The sequence below is a fragment of the Rhinoderma darwinii genome, chromosome 4 (genome assembly GCF_050947455.1).
Source record: "Rhinoderma darwinii isolate aRhiDar2 chromosome 4, aRhiDar2.hap1, whole genome shotgun sequence".
Lineage (NCBI taxonomy): Eukaryota > Metazoa > Chordata > Amphibia > Anura > Rhinodermatidae > Rhinoderma > Rhinoderma darwinii.
Genome location: NC_134690.1, coordinates 370,546,120 through 370,568,524, shown reverse-complemented (window position 1 = coordinate 370,568,524; position 22,405 = coordinate 370,546,120). Strand labels below are relative to the sequence as shown.

Below are 22,405 nucleotides of genomic sequence, written 5' to 3'. Positions count from 1 at the left end.
ACCTGTTATTTACGCGTCGTCGTTTGACAGCTGTCAAACAACGACGCGTAAAAATACAGCCTCGTCAAAAGAAGTGCAGGACACTTCTTTGGACGTTTTTGGAGCTGTTTTCTCATAGACTCCAATGAAAACAGCTCCAAAAACGGACGTAAAAAACGCCGCGAAATATGCGAGTTGGTAAAAAAACGTCTGAAAAGCAGGGTCTGTTTTCCCTTGAAAACAGCTCTGGATTTTCAGACGTTTTTGTTGACTACGTGTGAACATACCCTAAGAGAAGAAAGAGCATGCTTCACAAAACACCTCTAAGCTCTGAATTTGCCGGTTCACAAGCATGCATGTCAGATGAAAAAAAAATGCCGAAATCATTTGTATCCAAGACAACCGTGCACATATGCTTTAGATTGCCATTCTATGGATGGACCCTCACCTACCCTTTTTTACTCCATTACTAATGTTCCATGATCACAGGCAAACTACAGTATAATGGGTGGGGGGGGGGGGGGTCCTAATGGTAAGTACCCACATCTCTGCCACTTCATTATATTATAAGGAATTAATTACTCAAATGAAATCCTTTTTTAAATGGGACTAGCTAAAGTAAGGGTATGTTCACACGCCTACTAAAAAAACTTCTGAAAATACAGAGCTGTTTTCAAGGGAAAACAGCTCCTGATTTTCAGCCGTTTCTTTTAAGCAACTCGCATTTTTCATGGACGTTTTTGGAGCTGTTTTTATAGTCAATGAAAAACGGCTCAAGAAGTGACATGCGCTTCTTTTTTGCGGGCCGCCGTATTTCCCATTGAAATCAATGGGCAGATGTTTGGAGGCGTTCTGCTTACGATTTTTCGGATGTTTACAGCCCGAAAAACGGCAGAAAATAAGCCGTGTGAACATACCCTAATACAGCATCAGGAAGATAAATTCCCCTCTGCTGTCCTACAAGTGCCATGAGCAGAATGCAGGAGTATTTCTAGTAACGTAGAGCATACTAAAACGGGGGGGGAAAAAATAAATTCTTAGGCCCCATGCACACAAACGTGCTTTTGCGGCCACCATTCCCCCGAAAATCCATGGGAGAATTGTGGCCCCATTCATTCCTATGGGGCCATGCACACGACCGTGAATGGCCCCGGAGCCCGGACCGCAGAAAGAACGGGCAAGCATTATTACGGCCGTGTTCTGCTCATTGAAAATAATTGCCACGGCCATGTGCACAGCCCACGATTTGCGGGCGGCTCGCGGCTGTCATTGTTTCTGTTTTAGGCCCCATTCACACGACTGTATTTTTTATCCGTGATTGCAGACCGTAATTACAGAACCATTCATTTCTATTGGCCACAGACACCTTTCCCTATATTTACTGATGGGTGTCTGTGCTGAAAAAATTATATAACATGTCCTATTATTGTCCGGAATTACAGCACGGACTCTCCCAATACGGACGGCTACAGATGTGCATCCATAAACTGTCCATATTTACGGAAGCGTTGCTACGCAACATGTTCGTGACATTATTTGCAGCCTTTTTTTTTTTACGGATCCGTATATACAGATATCGTTCCGTATATACGGATAAAATATGGATGACTACGGATCGATGAAAATACGGGCGTGTTATGGCAAGGGGGCGTGTAACATGGCTGTGATACTGTCCAATCAGCTACGGATAGTGTCTGCCGAACTGGCAAGGGGGCGCGTCACTGCTGCGGACAGTGCAATAGCTGGAGAGAGGAGAGCGCACATGCGCGCGCTCTCTTCAGCTCTCGACAGACAAGGACAAGACTGTGTGATATTTTGTGAGAGATCACACAGTCTTGTACTTGTCTGCCGAACAGGCAAGGGTGCGTGTCACTGCTACGGACAGGGGGCGTGTCACTGCTACGGACAGGGGGCGTGTCACTGCTACAGACAGGGGGCGTGTCACTGCTACAGACAGGGGGCGTGTCACTGCTACAGACAGGGGGCGTGTCACTGCTACAGACAGGGGGCGTGTCACTGCTACAGACAGGGGGCGTGTCACTGCTACAGACAGGGGGCGTGTCACTGCTACAGACAGGGGGCGTGTCACTGCTACAGACAGGGGGCGTGTCACTGCTACAGACAGGGGGCGTGTCACTGCTACAGACAGGGGGCGTGTCACTGCTACAGACAGGGGGCGTGTCACTGCTACAGACAGGGGGCGTGTCACTGCTACAGACAGGGGGCGTGTCACTGCTACAGACAGGGGGCGTGTCACTGCTACAGACAGGGGGCGTGTCACTGCTACAGACAGGGGGCGTGTCACTGCTACAGACAGGGGGCGTGTCACTGCTACAGACAGGGGGCGTGTCACTGCTACAGACGGGGCGTGTCACTGCTACAGACAGGGGGCGTGTCACTGCTACAGACAGGGGGCGTGTCACTGCTACAGACAGGGCGTGTCACTGCTACAGACAGGGGGCGTGTCACTGCTACAGACAGGGGGCGTGTCACTGCTACAGACAGGGGGCGTGTCACTGCTACAGACAGGGGGCGTGTCACTGCTACAGACAGGGGGCGTGTCACTGCTACAGACAGGGGGCGTGTCACTGCTACAGACAGGGGGCGTGTCACTGCTACAGACAGGGGGCGTGTCACTGCTACAGACAGGGGGCGTGTCACTGCTACGGTCACTGCATGCGCGCTCTCCTCTCTCAAGCTCTTGCACTTTCATTATAAAAAAAAACACACACACCGCTCATTTGTAAAACAAGTATATTTCATAATAAAACTTTAACAGTGAAAACTCATATACTAAAATAAGAATTTGCTTTTCGAACACTTCATACACTCCAGCTCTTCATGTAGAGGTATAGATTCTCATGGCTAAATGAGCACCATTGTGATTGTTCCTTCTTTGTTTTCACATTGGGAGGGGACTATAAATTTAAATATATCAGATCGTTCATATACAATCATATAACTTACTTAAAGGAACTCTCCAGGAAAAACTGATGCAGAACCTGAAGGGGTGGTGCACGATTCCTATCTTATGTTTTTTTAAGTCTTGCTTGGCCCCTCAGACCCTGCACGAAGCATAGCACAGTGAATCATTTTTTCCTAGACAGTTCCTTTAACAACAGCTGCATTACTTTGGTTAGAACGCCAGTTTAATGAAGGTACTTAACAATTTAAAGAGTCGAATCCACCTTCAAAATATCTTCTGACTTGTCATTACTAGTGGATGAGGTTGCCTCCTTGCAGATTGCTAAATCTAACATAGGAGCCAGAAACCTTCAGAGCTAGTTGGAGATTAGCATGGCATCTTCTGATATGGCACTGCCACATTTGTAAGGATGTACTTAGGAGGATTTCCCCCTTAAATAATCTTTATTTACAATGCACTTCTCACAAGGAATGAAGACCGTCAACATTCGTTTTTTTGGTATCAGACATGAAAGCTTCACTGAAAAACAGAGATATGTGTAGAAAGTGGATTCCAATTGTCTTTAGGGCAGAATATTGAAATCAAAGTTTGTTGAGTTTGGTGACAATCAGCACCCTGACAGTCTGGTCGAATGATGTGGTAACACACAAGCCTTTCTTATCGGGGCTCCAGTCTATGCTAGAGATGGGTTGTGTTGAAAGAGTAACATTTTGAAGAAGACTGACTGTTCCCGCCACTCCCATGTCGACACCATCTGAGTCTTTCCGAGATCGCTGTGCAGGATATTCACTAGAAAGAAAAACAAGTCATGTCATGTCATCGAAACTCTCAGCAATGGAGGACTGATGGCAACCAATCACATTGCACGTTCAATTTTATAAAAAAAAATAAAAATGATAGCTTCAATCTGACTGGTTGCGAAGAGAATCTGATAAATCCCGCTATGGCTCTTTATAGTATTCCTTATGCCTCTGAATTTCGTTTTCTTGTATACTCCTTACCGCTTTTCTACTTCATAGAGCCACAAATGCTCATGAAGAAATAAGAACCCTTGCGTTATGAAGTAGTAAAAGCCAGTCACCGTCCTGAAATATAAAGCATGTACTCACTATTTCCAGAGATGAAGACTTCCAGCTCCTCCGGTCGTCATAAAGACATCTCTGTTCTGTGGCAGATGTCGGGCTTGCCAAATGGTAGACTTGTAGGCCTAATGTAAAGAGTTTCCATTATTTATAATCACAATTGTAGAGAAACGTGATAAGCAGAAATGTAATATATTACAGTATATAACAGGAAAAAACAACCGTATGCCGAGATTGACTGCAAAAAGCAAGTGACTGGTAATTCCTCCAGAGCCTCAGTTTGATGTTCAATAAACATCTGATGGCTGGTATTCTGACTGTCGGGTTCCCCACAGTTGATGTTTCACTTTAATGGGGAGAAACCACCCAGCTCTCCGCTGGGAACAGTAGACTGAGCACTCCCCCCCCCCCCCCCACACAATTTTTAGGATTGGCTGGCTTCCTGCAGTCAGAGCCCCACCAATCTGACATTCATGGCATCTAAAAAAGGATTCATTTACATCCAGTTGGAAGTTTCCCTACCATACATTGTTGGCTTTACATTGGGCTTCCAGTTAATCTCCCTCATATTACAGTAACGGAGTGTCTAAGGTTTCAGAGATCAGCTGATGCTCTGCTTGGGGACTCCAGCTATAGGAAACCCCTGAAGTCACTGACCAAATGTCAGGAACAGTGCTGGAGTCCCGAGCCAAGCGCTAGTTGATGCTCTGCTCAGTGTGACAGCCCCTTGCGGTCATGCCATTGATAACACGCCGAGACGAACAGCACATGAAGCAAGCCCTCAGTCACGTGGGGCCGTGCCGGAGCGTCTACGATATTAGAAAAGCTCCAGGACTTCCGGGAACAGTTTACCGGGTTTGAACTGCACCATTTAGTACCGAATTTTTAATTTTTGTACATTAATAAGTGACTTCTTTTTACATAAAAATATGAATGCAAAGTCATTTTTGGACCCCGGATAACCCCTTTAAAGTGAAGGTGTCATGAAATTTATTTTTTATTTTTAATATTGCTTTTAGTATGATATTAAAATACATTTTATTTATTTATGTTTTTGTTTGCTACTTTTTACTTTGTACTTACTTTTACTTCTCTATGGGGGCTGCCATTTTTTTTTTCATCTCTGTATGTGTCGATTACCGACACATACAGAGATGAAATACGGCACATATAACCCCATAGAGAATGCGAACGGGAGACATTCCATTCTCTGCAGCGTACGCCGCCTGCGTGGGAACGGCGCATGCGCCGCTCCCACACAGACCAAAACGAAGCTCGTTCGCAGAGCAAAATCCGGTGCCATTTTCTTGTGGACCGGAAGCTGCTGCCGGACAGTAAGATGACGATTTACGGCCACGGCTTCCGGCCATATGTTCAAGGAAGCAAAGGCGCAAGGCATAGGAGCGGAGGCGGCAGGAGCAGGTAAGTTATGTTTGTGTATGTGATGTGTGTATTATGTTCGTGTTATACTGTCTGCTGAGCACTGTATCTAATCCTCCTATACTGTGCAGTCGCTCCAAAAATGGCGGCACACAGTGTAGGAGGTTTGAAGATTCAAACCCCTCCTTCTCCTGGCACTAGCCAGAATAAGGGAGGGGGGATTGTGTGAGGACACTAGAGTGAGTGTGTCTACCCCAAATTTTCAGCATAAATGAGGTTGCTTTACGACATTGACCATGCTGCAATTTTGGAAACTGCTCCCTCTAGTGCCCAGGACATGGAAATGTTATAAATTAGAATCTAATTTATAATATTTCCTGACTTGTGAAAAAATTAAAACAAAGCGTAATGACTCAAATAATAATTGTTTAACTAAAAAAAAATAATAATAATTCTAGCGAAACATTCCCTTTAAGCTAAAGACCTATATTATATGTTTAATCAAGCACTTTGTGGGGCTAAGTACTCTCTGTTTCCAGGACTCCATAGATAAGAACAAAGAGTGTTGCGCAGATGTAGCCAGGTTCTGTCAGTCTCAAAGGCACCACAGGGGACACAGGACCCCCCCCCCCCCCCTGTTCTCCCAATAGGTGGAACTTCCAGCTAAAAGACATTTGAGGCATAGCCCTAGGTATATTCAATAAATGTCTGTCATCTAAATACCCATTTAAGACTTGGAATGAGTGATTACCTTTTCTGTTACCGATGCAAAACCTTTCGCAGGATGTTGGGTCCTCATGTCATAAACATGAAATTTGCCTTCCAAGGATGTTGCAACTAATTTATTCATAATGATATCCTTTCTGTCAAACTCCAAACTGCAGACCTGAAACAAATGTAGTAATAAAATATACAGCAAACCAAGGACGTGGAGTCAAACAGACACAAAGTGGTGCTGCCGTCCATCACAGAAGTCAGACCGCCACCAATCTGACATTGATCGAATATCCTAGCGATATGCCTTCAACGTCTAGCACTTAATATGCATTTTACATTTCCTTTCTTTTATTTGGTTCCCATGATGCTTTGTGTGGCACATAATGCAAAAGTCCCTATGTGGCAGCAGTTCTATTCCTCTTTATATCACTGCCCACGCAGTCAGAGATTCAATCAGCAAAGCCAATTCAAGTAAAGAGAATATGCGGAGCCTCAGCGATTACTTCCTATGACCTGTATATCACTAAAGAGGGAGAGATGCTGGACAGTAAGGGTATGTGCACACACAAACTCAAAAACGTCTGAAAATACGGAGCTGTTTTCGCGGTTTTATGGCACTTCTTTTTCGCGGCCATTTTTTTACAAGGCCATTTTTTTAAAAATGGCCCTTTGGGACTGATAGCTGCTATTTCCCATTGAAAACAATGGGAAGATGTTTGGAGGCGTTCTGCTTCCGATTTTTAAATAAGCAGTGTGAACATACCCTTAGGCTGAGTTTCCCACGGAGTGTTTTTCAGCGTTTTTATTGCGGTTTTTATGTGCTTCTTTATTGCTTTGAAAAACCGCAAGCTTCACCTGTACTAGCCACACGGCTGAAAACTGTATCACAAAATTGCGGCGAATCACGGTAAAACACATGCTTTTTTAAAATGCGTTTTTCAAAGCAATTGAGAAGCACATAAAAATCACAACAAATCTGAGATAAAAATGCCCTGTGGAAACTGCCGTAGGCCTTATTTACCTATATAATTCAATGTGGCCGTTCACACGGCTGTTGTTTTAAGGACCGTGTGAAGGGTCCGTAAGAGAATGGAACATGTCCTATTTTTTCCACGCATCCCTCCATAGACTCTAATCTATGGGGGATGCGTGACATCGCATCCCGCATAGCATGGATGCACCATGGACGTGAAAAACTCCAGTTTTTCAGGTCCGAGATGCGTAACGCTCGTGTGAATCCGGCCTTAGAGAGGTGAAGCAGTAGACTGCAGGGATAGGAGGACAATAACAGCATTCATTAATATTCCTCTCTGTGTTTGATAGAATTGTGGGGGAAGAGAAGTAACAAATGCCATATAGGTTGTCTAGTGGATGCAATACAAAGTTGATCTACGTGTGCCCATCACATCCATAGCAAAACAAACACAGCACGCCACCCCCAACAAGCTGCCATGGTCACTGAAGACCGTGTTTGGGGTCGAAGTCCTCTAATGCGCTTTTAGTTTGGACTTATAACTACGTTATAGGTCTATATCACTAAGGCCTTATTCACACGAACATGTTATACGTCCGTGATACTTATTACATCGCACGGACCTATGTTAGTGAATGGGGCCGTTCAGACTGTCAGTGATTTTCACGCAGCGTACGTGCGCTGCGTAAAACTCACGAAATGTCCTATACTTGCCCGTGTTTCGCGCATCACACACACATTGAAGTCAATGGGTGCGTGCAAATCGCGCAGGGCACACGGAAGCACTTCCGGGTGACGCACGTGATTCGCGCTACAGCTGGTAAAGAAGAGAAGGGAAACATAAAATCCCCTCCTTCTTTACTGTGTCGTCACATAAAAAGGAAGTGTCATAATGATGCCGGCTGCGCGGAAATCACGCAGCCACGCACCATATACAGATGCCCCACGGACCTTTTGCGCGCACAAAACGCAGCGCTTTTTGCATGCGGAATACGCACACGTTCGTGTGAATAAGGCCTAAGACTGTGAGCAGGTTTTCTGAGTAGGAGTGGAGCTGATATTTTACAGCACTTTATAGCCAAAAAGCAACAACCAAGTCATGTGACTGCGGTCATAAACATAGAGGTAGTAATAAAATAAAGAATAACCACCGTACCCCATTTCTGATATTGGTTTCCCATCTTAGAGACATTTTGCGCAGGTCAAACAGCTTAATATCCCCGTTGTCATAGCCGGCACATACAACACGCTCCTCTTGATTGTAAGCATGACCTTCAGTATAAATGAGAGAGAAACATTGTCAAATTACTGCCAAATATTTCATCACATGCTACTTCTATAGACATTTCTTCATTATATCAGTCTTATGCTGAACCTTTAAAAACCGAACGCCAGAAGATGCCGTGTAATAGACATGTCTGTCACTTCAGCCTCCTTCATACAGTTTCCAGGAATTTAGATTTTTGGCCCCTTGCACACGGGTCGGATTTTCTGCAGACAAACTCCACAGCAAATCCATCCGAAAGTCTGCACCAAATTGTGTTTGATTTAGTGCGAACTTTCGGCCAGATATACCGCTGCGGACACCAGATTATGGTAGAAAAAAAGTCAATACGTACCTCTCCCTGGTCTCCTGTAGCGACCAGTCACTCCTTCCAGGGCTGGTGTCCATGCTGCAGTCCTCCTAAGAGAACGTTTTCTACCATGTGACTGTTGCAGCCTGTGATTGGCTGTTGCAGTCACATGAGATGAAACGACAAGACAACAAGACTTGCTTTTTGTTGCGGACTTCCACTTCCTCATTGAACTCAATGTAAAAAAGTCTGCAACAAACACGCAACCGTTCCGCACCGAAGGTTCATTTCTAAATGGAAATTTTCTTTAGTGTGTGAATGAGATTTTTAAAGCCTAATCCACTTTGCCGCTACTGTAACTACGCTGGAGATTTTCTGTTCTCAAATATCCGGATGGAAAATCTGCAGTAGTTATGCTACGTGTGCAGGAGGCCTTAAGCTTCAAGGTGTCTTTTCATCACCCATGAATCATAGTAAAGTTTCTCTGTTACCCAGACTCACGCGATGACGCTGGTCTAGGAATGTCTGCAGGAAATAGCCTCAGGCTAAGGGTATGTTCACACGGCCTATTTTCAGATGTAATTCGGGCGTTTTACGCCTCGAATTACGCCTGAAAAAACGCCCCTAATACGCCGACAAACATCTGCCCATTGCTTTCAATGGGTTTTACGATGTTCTGTTCCCACGAGCCTTTATTTTACGCGTCGCTGTCAAAAGACAGCGCGTAAAATTACGGCTCGTCAAAAAAAGTGCAGGACACTTCTTGGGACGTTTTTGGAGCCGTTTTTCATAGACTATTGAAAACAGCTCCAAAACGACCGTAAAAAACGCAGCGAAAAACGCGAGTTGCTCAAAAAACTTCTGAAAATCAGGAGCTGTTTTCCCTTGAAAACAGCTCCGTATTTTCAGACGTTTTTTGTTAAGCGTGTGAACATAGCCTAATAGGTCAGCGTCAGAGGCTCCCTGCTAGCTCCGCCCATTGAGAATCGCTGGCGGCCTAACCCACTTGGCTAGCCATCGGTTCATTTACCTATTGTTTAATAAAGAGGGGGCAAAATCTCAGCAACGGGGGAAGCAGAAGAACAAACACCGCTGGATTCACAGACACAGCGGCAATTACATGAGTCTAATATCTCACTGTGTAGGAGCTGGTGACAGGTCCTCTTTGAGGCCAGATTCACACGAGCGTGTGTATTTTGCGCACGCAAAAAACGCTGTGTTTTGCGTGCGCAAAAGGCACTTAACAGTTCCGTGTGTCATGATCATATGATGCGTGGCTGCGTGATTTTCGCGCAGCCGCCATCATTATGACACTCCGTTTGGATGTTTGTAAACAGAAAAGCACGTGGTGCTTTTCTGTTTACATTTATAGTTTTACTGCTGTTGCGCGAATCACGCGCGTCACACGGAAGTGCTTCCGTGTGGTGCGCGTGATTTTCACGCACCCATTGACTTCAATGGGTGCGTGATGTGCGAAATACGCACAAATAACAGACATGTCGTGATTTTTACGCAGCGGACTCACGCTGCGCAAAAATCACTGACAGTCTGCACTGCCCCATAGACTTGCATAGGTCCGTGCGAGGCAAGTGAAAATCACGCGCGTTGCACAGATGTATATCACGTTCGTCTGAATAAGCCCTAAGGGTGAAAAAATCCTAACATGGTAGATATACTTGTGATTGTTGCAAGTCTCTTTTTTCTCCATAGAGAAACATTGAGGTTGTGCAACGTTTGCAGTAACCCGCAATTTTACCACACCAATGGGACAACCAAATGTTTCTGTGGAGCCCTAACCATATTCTTGTACAGACATGAGTCACTGCTTACCAAAGGCCACAGTCCAGCAATCTCTTTTGGCTTCTCCTTCTACTGGTTCCATATTGGCAACTGGGGTGTCCTTCTGCCTTGTGTCCCATACCTTCACAGTTCCTGGAAGAAAGGCAGTCAATAGTGTAAAGTAAATTATAAATAATGTGATGAACGCCAGCCCCATATGATCTAGTCATGAGGCAAAACCTTGCCACACACAGAGTGACATGCATTGCATATTGCTGAAAGCTGAATAACGGATAGAATGCGCTACGAAGATCAGATATTCCCGAATACCAGCCATGACTTTGGATCAGCTAAAGCACGTTTGTTCTAAGAAAGGGCCAAATGTGCTCAATAGCATTGAGAATACAAAGCAGCTGTATCTCAAAAAGTACAACATTTTTTTTAATAAAAAGTAATTATAACGTTTCACCAATCAAACTGATTGACCCGAATATTTAAAAAAAAAAAAAGAAATCCCTTTCAAAGGTGTTACACAGCCTAAGAAATGCCATAGTTTTCAATGCATTCAAATCAGAACACTGCAATAAATACACTGCTAAAGCTCCCTCTAAATTGGGAAGAAACATTAGGACATCAATTTAGACTGAAACGAAGTGCAACTCCAACTTTGCACATTCTTTAATTTTATAGGTTCAAAATAGTGGGAAGTTTAGTTTTATACTGTATCTTTATAGTGACCCGATCTCTATATATCGGACAAAGAACTACAAATCCGCTTCTTTCCTTCACACAGCCAAAAAATTCTGAATGCCCTCCGCCACCAGTAGGGGGAGCGTAGCACTTTACTGGAGCCAGCGCTATTATTCGGCTCACTGGAAGCTGTATAAATCTGTTTGCAGTAGGCTCTCCTACTGGTTAATTGCCATTGTGAAGGCTAGGCGTACTGGGAACTGTTGCCGCTTGAGCTCGAAAGGAACATCATTTGGAGCGAGGGGAATGCGAGGAATAAAGACAACTTCCCCCTTGGAACATCCGGTTAGTATGGTGGCCTCGATGACGTGATCCATTTTAAACCAATGAAAAATCGGGCTTCAAACAAACAAGCTTTCGAAAATATATAGAAGATGTCTCTTGCTACATGTTAGCATGCAATTGATTTTTAGGGTTTTTTGTTTACAGACTTACCATCCCGGCTTCCCGTTACAATCTCTGGAGCTCCTTCCCCAATCCCTAAGCCTCCAACTCCATCAATACAGTTAATGATCTCCTTGTGCCCTTCCACAGAGTACACTGGAGTGTCAGCAGCTTCTAGATTCCTAGAAAACACATTTATTTTTTTTCAATAGTGATATGCGGTCAGTTGTGGAAAGGTTATAAACGCTTATACATTGCTGCTTCTTCACGATCCACATATACTGCAATTCAATATTATACTACGATTCTACTCATTGCTCCCTATATAAGTGGAATTAAATTGGAAATCAAATTATGTCATCAGTAGAACACAGGAGACCTTAAAGGGTTTGCCTGAAATTAGAAAGATTTTTTTTTTTTACCCAGAAACAGTGCCACCCTTCTCCATGGCCAGAATTTGCCATTGCATCTCAACCTTATTTACTTCAATGAAGGGGAGCTGCAATACCAGACATAACCCATAGAAGAGCGGAGCTGCAATACCAGACATAACCCATAGAAGAGCGGAGCTGCAATACTAGACATAACCCATAGAAGAGCGGAGCTGCAATACTAGACATAACCCATAGAAGAGCGGAGCTGCAATACCAGACATGACCCATAGAAGAGTGGAGCTGCAATACCAGACATAACCCATAGAAGAGCGGAGCTGCAATACCAGACATAACCCATAGAAGAGCGGAGCTGCAATACCAGACATAACCCATAGAAGAGCGGAGCTGCAATACCAGACATAACCCATAGAAGAGTGGAGCTGCAATACCAGACATAACCCATAGAAGAGTGGAGCTGCAATACCAGACATAACCCATAGAAGAGCGGAGCTGCAATACCAGACATAACCCATAGAAGAGCGGAGCTGCAATACCAGACATGACCCATAGAAGAGCGGAGCTGCAATACCAGACATAACCCATAGAAGAGCGGAGCTGCAATACCAGACATGACCCATAGAAGAGCGGAGCTGCAATACCAGACATAACCCATAGAAGAGCGGAGCTGCAATACCAGACATGACCCATAGAAGAGCGGAGCTGCAATACCAGACATAACCCATAGAAGAGCGGAGCTGCAATACCAGACATAACCCATAGAAGAGCGGAGCTGCAATACCAGACATAACCCATAGAAGAGCGGAGCTGCAATACCAGACATAACCCATAGAAGAGCGGAGCTGCAATACCAGACATAACCCATAGAAGAGCGGAGCTGCAATACCAGACATAACCCATAGAAGAGCGGAGCTGCAATACCAGACATAACCCATAGAAGAGCGGAGCTGCAATACCAGACATAACCCATAGAAGAGCGGAGCTGCAATACCAGACATAACCCATAGAAGAGCGGAGCTGCAATACCAGACATGACCCATAGAAGAGTGGAGCTGCTTCTGGACAAAAAAAGCAGGTCCTTCTTTTTTAGCTCACGGAAAAAATTTCAAGTGCAACACACAAGTTAAAAACCATTGTTTAAAAAAAATCCTTGAGCCCAGGAATATATGCAGCAAATAAACCACTAATACTGAAAATTAAAGCAAAGCACAATATTTAATGTGACCATAAAGAAATGGTTCTGTAATACTGTACCGAAGCCTTTAATCTACATTTTGACATTATTTCCCCCCTCTGCCAGCAGATGGCGATGTAAGACTTGTATGCCACATTACAGTATGTAACTTACTTGGTGGATCGGGCTTTACAAAGTAATTGTGTTATAATGTTCAGTATTGCATAAAGCCGAGGGCCGACCACTTCTGGACCAGAAACACATTTTTGATGCAATCAGAAAGCAATTTTGCCTGGATTACCCAGCATGCTTATTATTGATTTCATGTGTACATTACAGGTCAATACCAAATTATTCTGCATTTTGCCTGAACAGGATTAGTTCCAAACATTAAAAAAAACTGGGTTTTCTCTTGAGCATTATTTGCATCCCCCATATGGAATTATTCGCCTATTAACCATAAAAGCAGTAATTGTCACTTTGGTTATTAATCAGTCGTACAACATCCAACATAGAAGTCTAATTTAGATACTGGACAACCTTCAAATTGTAATCCTTTATATGATTATATGATTGCAGCGACCAGAATATAAGGGTTAATAATAGATCCTGACATTAAACCCAGAATTTTAGCTTTTAAATTACACCAGATCAAAGCTCTAGGTGCAATATTCAGGGAGCAGAATGAAAAGTTTTAGGGTATGTTCACACGGCCAAATTTCAGACGTATACGAGGCGTATTTTGCCTCGTTTTACGTCTGGAAATACGTCGGCAAACATCTGCCCATTCATTTGAATGGGTTTGCCGACATACTGTGCAGACGACCTGTTATTTACGCGTCGTCGTTTGACAGCTGTCAAACGACGACGCGTAAAAATACAGCCTCGTCAAAAGAAGTGCAGGACACTTCTTTGGACGTTTTTGGAGCTGTTTTCTCATAGACTCCAATGAAAACAGCTCCAAAAACGGACGTAAAAAACGCCGCGAAAACGGTGTGAAAACGCAGCGAAAAATGCGAGTTGGTAAAAAAACGTCTGAAAAGCAGGGTCTGTTTTCCCTTGAAAACAGCTCTGGATTTTCAGACGTTTTTGTTGACTACGTGTGAACATACCCTTACTTCCGTGCTCTGTGTCTGTGTAGGGGAGGAGGAGCTGCATGTGAAAACAGGAAGAAAGATCACAGAATGTTAGGTTATGTTCACACGCAGAGTTTTTAGGCGTATTTCGGGGAGTAAACGCCTCGAAGTATGCCTTAAAAAATGCTAGCTAAATGTCTACAAACCTGCCCGTTGAATTCAATGGGAAAAACAGCGCCTAGTTCAGACGGGGCATTTTTTACACCGGTTTTAAAAAATGGCGCGTAAAAAGACGCCCCATAAAAAGAAGGAGCATGTCACTTCTTGAGCCGTTTTTGGAGCTGTTTTTCATTGTGTCAAAGGAAAAACAGCTCCAAAAACAGCTCAAAGAAACGTTTTCGGCTACAAAAACGGCTGGAAACCAGAGGCTGTTATTTTTAGAAGTTTTTGATCTGGTGTGTGAACATACCCTTACTCTCAATTCTCCCTTTGTACAGCCTCCAGTGACCCGAGGGGGGTAATACATGAACGTTTCTCTATGTGTTCTCCAATTGTCACATTGGGAGGGGAGGGGGGGGGGGGGGCTTTTTTTTCTACTAAATTAAAAAGTTGCCCATCTAATTGCACCATGAACCTAATCAGGCCATTTGTCAAGTCAGTGCCTCAAATGTTTACCTCCAACTGGGTCCAAGAGAGTTCTGGTGTCTTCAGTTCTGGGGGTTTTGTGAAGGTATTTGCATGTAGACGTCATAAGTAGCATGTATGAACTCTGCAGAACTTCAACATTTATTTTAAGAAAGCGTTCTGCGCCTCGGGCTCTGCTTGGTTCAGAGTTTTAGCCACAAACATGAATTTTAATGCATCTTTTACAAAAGTTACACTTCAATGCAATATTGCATGAAGGTGCCTATGAGTATAAAGTGCCAGGTTTCTACTTTCAGAAATTATATTGGTATGGGAGTATAATCTGTTTCTTTTTTTTAAAGACCCTGGCAGCAAGAGTCAAAGTATAACTGTTATGAGACAGGTGCACTTCAAACAGACACATATACAAGGGCCAGATTAATGGGTGGCAAGGTCACCAACAGTATCCACCTACCAGCTGAATTGGCAATGCCTGCCTATCTGCTAGCTTTAAGCAAATCAGCATCATTAAGGCAGCTTGTACTTTCGCGGATTTACGGACAGCCCGCACAAAGGCACCTTTACATTGCACCGCCTACACAGCACCCAGTTCCAGATGGCAGCACTGTGCCCCCCCCCCCCTCGTGTGCTCTGATGTAAAAGTTGTATAGAGGGTGCCCCTGATGCCCCTATGTTGAAGGTGTTGTATGAAATTGGGAAAAAGGTTATTTGACTTTTTTTTTTCCCCTGTGCACTCCTCCACCAAGGCTATATTGCAAGAAAAGTACATGAACTCAGATCAGGAATATCTTACCAGACATTGAGATTTCCTCCAAAGTCACCTGTGGCCAAGTATCTCTGTTGTAGGGAACTCGCTCCAAATGTTCCACATTTTAAGGGCTTTGTCTTTTCAATCTATGCAGTATATAAAAAAAAGAGAATATAAAGAAAACAAAAATTTACTTTAGTGTACCCCATAAGTATTAAAAAGCACCCCATCCTCTGCAACCTCAGAGAAGCCTTTTAAAATTTGATGATTGATATTTTGATATTTTATACCCCATTCATACGCTCAGAGTTTGGACAGTTCCTCTGATTTTCTTAAAAAGAATGTAAACATTAATACTGTACCCCCCTCCACCTAAAAAAAAAATGTGAAAATTTTTTTTTTTAGACCAGAAATTTACTCACTGACATTTGCTCACGGACTTCTCGGACAAGAAAATTGTTCTGTGTCTGAACACTGAACAAAGCAGATCTGACCTTCCCACTCAAAGCAGGAAATCCCAGCACCAATCAGCTGCCTGTAAGCACAGTTTTGTCTATTTGTATGGGAACAGCTGTGGAATTATGGCGGAGCTGGTAATTTCCTATTTCTATTACATGCCAAAAAACGTAATGCTTTTATCTAGCCGGACAACTTGCCTTTTTTAGGACTATAAGCTTAAAACCCCTATAAATATTTATTACAAGTCCTCAGAATCGACATTAAAGTGGCCATCCTTCTTAGAAGTCAGGTGAGCTCAGAAGTGTTTACACATCTACTTATGTCCCCACTGGCCTAGTAAAACCAAGAAACTTTTTGTGAATCCTCCCTGAAGAATTGTATCATCCCACAGCTCCAGAGTCAACAAAATCAAAACATGTTATTATATTCTACTGGGACTTTCTCCTACGATCCTAAGCCCTTCGTGATCCGCACAACGTACAATAGTAAAGTAGATCTGTCCCTTAGCACAGGTCATGAAGTCATGAAAATGAAATATTAATGTGGTAGTATCTATAGGGGGATATTTAGACACGCACTGTATAATCTATCAGATCTGAAAAAACCAACTAATATATCTAATCTGTACACAAAATGTACATCCGACACAGACATAAACACATTTTTATTAATATAGGGGAGTTTTCTAAATCCAAAACTGCCCTACCCTTTGAGCAGTGCAGGAGAAAATTTATATTATTATAAATATTCTGCCGCCACTAGGTGGAGCTCACCGCATACTGATTTATTATTGAAACCAATAGAAGGTGTACATATCCCCATGCACTAAGATCCCTCTAGTGGCGGCTGCAAGCAAACAGAATTTTATCATTCAACTGGTTGCCCTGACCTCTATAAAGAATTTTAGACCCATTTAGATTAAATACAATTAGATCACAGGTACAATTCCATTCGCTAGACCACCACGATTAACCCTATCGCCATCATAAATAACTATAAATGACCAAATTAATCATTTTTTGAAGTGCTGTATTTACTAGGCTGTGGGAGAGGGTGACTACCATGGGTCTCCACAGCCCGGAGGAGATTAGAGAAGTCACCCCCTGTACTGCAGAATTTCTAGAGCTGCAAGTTCATGAGACACCACCTACCAACATTTTCACTAAGGATTTTTCGGAGAAGAAGGCCACCGGTTAGAGGGGCGGAATGGAAGCAAGCAAGTCTAGTATTAAGGCCCCTTGCACACGAACGTGTTTTTGCGGCCGCAATTCCCCCGAAAATCCACGGGAGAATTGCGGCCCCATTCTTTTCTATGGGGCCATGCACACGACCGTAGTTTTTGCGGTCCTTGCACGGCCCGGGAGGCCGGACCGCAGAAAGAACGGGCATGTCTTATTACGGCCCTGTTCTGCGGTCCGGGCTCATTGAAAACAATGGTGGCGGCCATGTGCATGTCCCGCGATTTGCGGGCGGCCTGCGGCTGACAGTCCGCAGCCGGCCGACCCGAAAATCACGGCCGTGCACACGGCTACGGTCGTGTGCATGAGGCCTTATAGTCTAGTATTTCTTTTTGCCCTTTGCATGTTTGGGGGGGGGGGGGGGGGGCAGGCAAGCATTCTCTAGATATAAAAACACAATTTTTTCCTTCTTGAGAATTTTTTCTTATAAAATACAAACCTCAGTACAGTAATGCACGAGGACGTTACTCAAGTTATTCAGTCCGGTCATGGAATTGATACAGTGTAGTTTTAGGAGGAAAAGGGCTGCTTGTTGCCTAGCAACAGAGGGAAGAAGAAGAAAATGCTGGAGGTATAACACAGAATTGTGGAGAAGAGAGACTATCTACATCTTACCGTAGCGGAACATATTATTTAAAGGGGTTGATTGTTTTCTAATATACATACCTTCCGTATACCAGTGTAGTAGTCCCTGTCTCTGCACGGTAGAATAGTATAGCCCACAGATCAGTCCTGTGTAATGCATCCGTGGGTTAACTGCTATATGGTGTGACCAGCCTATTTTGGATAAAGCAATTTTTTCGTTTTTTCAGCGTCGCATTCCAAGAACTGTTAATATTTAATTTTTCCCATCAATATAGCCGTATAAGGACTTTCTTTTTACAGAATAAATGTTTTTTTTTAATGCCACAATTTGGGGCACATCAGATGCACTGCATAACTTTCATAAAAGATTTTTAATGGAGGTGGAAAAAAAACAATTCCACCATTGTTAGTTGGATTTTGTTTTTACGACGTTCATTGCGCGGTCTAAATAAAATATTAGCTTTATTCTATGGGTTGATACATCTACGGCAATACCAAACTTATATAGTTTTATGATTTACTACTTTTGAACAATAAATACACTTTTTTTTTTAATGACTTTTTGTGTCGCCGCATTCCAAGACCCATAACATTTTACTTTTTTTTGGCGACGAAGATGTAGAAGGACTTATCTTTGTTCGGACAAGTTATAGTTATAATTGGTACCATTTTGGGGTACGTTCGACTTTTTGGGCAGCAGAATGAACAAAAAAATACAGCAATTCTGGCACTTTTTCTATTTCACCGTTCACAGTGCGGGATTAATAACGTGATCATTTTGTGTTGTCTTTATTTAATTTATTTTTTACAAAGCACTTTCTTGAACATTTTTTATTTTTTTTTTTTTTTAATTCCATTAAAGAACTTGAACAGGTGATCCTATGATTGCTTCTATAATACATTGCAATACTTCTTTATTGCAATGTATTAAATCTGTCATTTCCTGTCAGAGCCTAATAGGCTTCTGTTCATGGCAGACCTGTTAGGCCCATCGACTGCCATGGCACCCCACCCTTCCCCCCTCTGTAAACCCCTAAGGTGCCGTGGTTGCTATTCAGCACAGCATCTAACGGGTTAAACATCCAGAATCAGCGTTTCCTCCGATCCCAGCCATTAGAGGGGGAGCTCGGCCTTTATGAAACAGCCGAGCCCCCACTCTAGCCAACACGGGACACCCGTGCAGCGCTTCAGTTAGAGCGGTGTAAACAGACGGCGCTCTAACCTCAGGTCCCTTTAGTGACCACCGAAAAAAAGCTTATTGGTGATCACTAAGGGGTTAAAGCTCAACTCATAGCTCAAATGTATGACAGCAGACTGCAACTAAACTCTCGTCGGTTCCAAGGACAACTAGCAAATCTCTTAAAGAATGGAGAAACAACGTGAAATAACTTAAAATCAATGCAACCGAAATTAACGAACTACGATACACATTAGTCACCAGTTGGGCCTCCAAGTAAGTTTCTTTAGTGACCCAGAAATAAGAGCTTCTATATAGATCTGTGAAAAGAAGCTCTAAACTGAGGTGACAGTAGCAAATGTTGAGGGAAATTTTTGTAGATGTAAAGCGGCTGTCAGGCCTACGCCACCCAGTCTGAGGGCGCCCAGGATAGAGGGGAAGATGCTCCCCCTCCCATGAAAGAAAACTTCAGATATGTCATAGTTTTCCACATCGAGTCCAGGCTCGGAGGTCGGTAGTAGAACAACGCTGCGATAACACTCAGCTTCACCTCCCACGTCTTCTTGGGATCACTGAAGACACCATGTAGACTATAATGCAAGTCTATCACTGAAGAAGTAGATCAAGGGACCACACGGAATACACTTCTTGTAGGGACCACAATAACATTTTGACAGAATATATTAGGAACGAAGAGCATTGTCTATTCTAGATCACGGAGTAACACTAGCGCTTGGTAGCAACATGGGATGCAATAATGTCACATAGCAACTAGGGATGAGCGGACGGACTACACTCTGTTTAATCTGACAGGAACCAAATGGGATTAAATCTGTACAATCCGTCACGGAACCAGCGTCTGACTGGCCCCCTGGAGGAGTGGGAGATCCTCTGCACGGCCTGCCATGGCTAGGGGGTTGCCCTAACTACTGTTGTACATGGAATATCCTGAATCTGGTTGGATGATGCAAAATGGCCCCGTGCTGCTCTGCCCGCCTCTGAAGACCACCCTGCAGCCCCGTGGGTGGGCTTTCTACCTGGATCACTGCCCTGTCCCTCACCTTCTGCCAGTTCTTAGACTTCACCCTGCCACAGGGAAACGACAGCTCCCCGTGCCCCTGAGGTGATGCTTCTGCTGCTGCCACCACAGCTAACCACTATCCTGCTACCGGTCACCTTTCCCTCATTAATGAATCACGCCTATTCCGCCAGTGAACCTAACAGATCCAAACGTACCTAGTCCAGAACATAGTCAGCAAGGTAAGGAAGGCTACGGGAGTCTTTTTATGTCTGAGCGATACAACATATGTCTAGAATAAGGAATGTGTGGCCTATGAGAATTGCTAATAATCGCCACTTGTGTGCACTATATACATATTATCATAGATTAGCAGCAAAACTAGCAAATAAGGGTATGTTCACACGCAGTGGTTTCAGACGTAATTCGGCCCGTTTACGCCTCGAATTACGCCTGAAAAAACGGCACAATTACGCCTCCAAACATCTGCCCATTGCTTGCAATGGGATTTACAGTGTTCTGTTCCCACGAGGCTTAATTTTATGCGTCGCTGTCAAAATACGCCGCGTAAAAAGACCCCGCGAAAAAGAAGTGCAGGACACTTCTTGGGACGTTTTTGGAGGCGTATTTCATTGACTCCATTGAAAAACAGCTCCAATAACGGCCGTAAAATACGCCGCGAAAAATGCGAGTTGTTACAAAAACGTCTGAAAATCAGGAGCTGTTTTCGCGTCTATTTACGCGCCGTATTTTGACAGCAACGCGTAAAATTAAGCTACGTGGGCACAGAACACCGTAAATCCCATTGCAAGCAATGGGCAGATGTTTGGAGGCGTAATGGTGCCGTTTTCCAGAAGTAATTCGATGCGTAAACCGCCCGAATTACATCTGAACATACTCAAAGAGTCTCCACATCCCTAGTAGCATCACATCTTGTCATAATCCAGACATTTGTGTCACATCCTTGTGCAACAGATGAGGCTCTTGCATTCATGGGGGTCCTAGTATTTTTTTATACGGCAGCACCCGCACTGCGCTTGCTGTATCGACTCCTTATGGGCATCTAATAGATAAAGCACCAGTATCTTTTAGAAGTAAAACACATAAAAAGAGCAGCTAATATAAGCCACGCTTATGTAACCTCCTGTCTCATCATATGCTTAGTCTATTGCTCTGCACATCCCTTCTTCTTTACACTGCAGCTCTGCTTGTTCAGATTGGAAATTGTGAGAAGCACAAACTCAGAAGGAAATCAGTGCCCGGAGAGCTCATAGGCCAAAGCTTCACAGATATTAAACGTGCGCGATGCATGTGCCCGCTAAATCACATGGGGATATTGTGCGATATCTCATGTAGTCACATGATATTGCATGTGTCCAACACTATGGAGGCACTTGGAGTACTATAGGTGCACATTACAGACCTGTAGACACTCTTTGTGCGGCTGTGTGATGCCTCCTGCGTAATACTGAAATGGCGAATGTCAGTCTTTGTACAATTCTGCTGTAAGTACATGGCAGTGAAAATTGATTAGTGAATTGGGTTGATTAATTAAAATCTCTAAAAGAGAACATTCTGAATGATGATGAACTGGGTAGACAGATTCAGGAAAACGGTCTTTGTTGCCCATAGCAACCGCCCTCATTCATTTTTCAAAAGCATGATAAGAAATGAACTGTAAGGGTCCCGATTCCCCACATCCGACAATATTATTTGAATTAATTATATAATCAATATTACTACAACTATATTGTCTCCATCCTATCCACCAATGACTCCTTCATGTTGCAGTAACAGGTTGTCAGTTGCTATGGCAACGTTTATACAATGACACTATACAAACCAAATAACCTGGCAATGATCAGGCAACATACACTGCACATCCCAACCGACCAAATACTATATAGATACTGTGCAATTCAGTATCACAGCAGGAAATCTCCACTGATCGCACTGCACACGGCTATGAACTATCGATCGCATCAGTTATTTGTTGCTGACCTCCCGGGTGAGCTTGGCCTCCCCGTGCTGGATCTCATAGATCTGCATGATACCGCTCCCCCTCGCTAGATTCCCCAGGCAAACAAACTTGGCGCTGCTTGGGATCCATTTGCAGTCGAATAACGTGTAATTCACGGACTTTTGGACGTGAGCGATTATCTGCGGCTTCTCCAGCGGCGACGACATTGCTGCACTCCAACAAGTGTGTGTGAACAACGCTGACACTCAGTGACTCAAACATAAAAGCTCCTCCTATACCTGACACTAACAACGCTTTCTGAATCCTAGGGCTGCCCTTAAATTTGCCTGTCCAAAATCATCTAATAAGTGCGCTATATTTTCATTTCT

General features: G+C 43.7%; 1 protein-coding gene across 1 annotated transcript; it reads right to left on the bottom strand.

The window, feature by feature from the left end:
* Nucleotides 1-2,716: 2,716 nt before the first annotated feature.
* Nucleotides 2,717-22,314, bottom strand: DNAAF10 (dynein axonemal assembly factor 10). The gene is made up of 8 exons (XM_075864541.1): nt 22,058-22,314; nt 15,625-15,725; nt 11,596-11,726; nt 10,462-10,563; nt 8,214-8,329; nt 6,119-6,253; nt 4,015-4,112; nt 2,717-3,694 (listed from the first exon to the last, which is right to left on the bottom strand). The coding sequence occupies exons 1-8, from the start codon at nt 22,241-22,243 to the stop codon at nt 3,487-3,489; spliced, it is 1,077 nt and encodes a 358-aa protein (XP_075720656.1). The 5' UTR covers nt 22,244-22,314; the 3' UTR covers nt 2,717-3,486.
* Nucleotides 22,315-22,405: the final 91 nt, after the last annotated feature.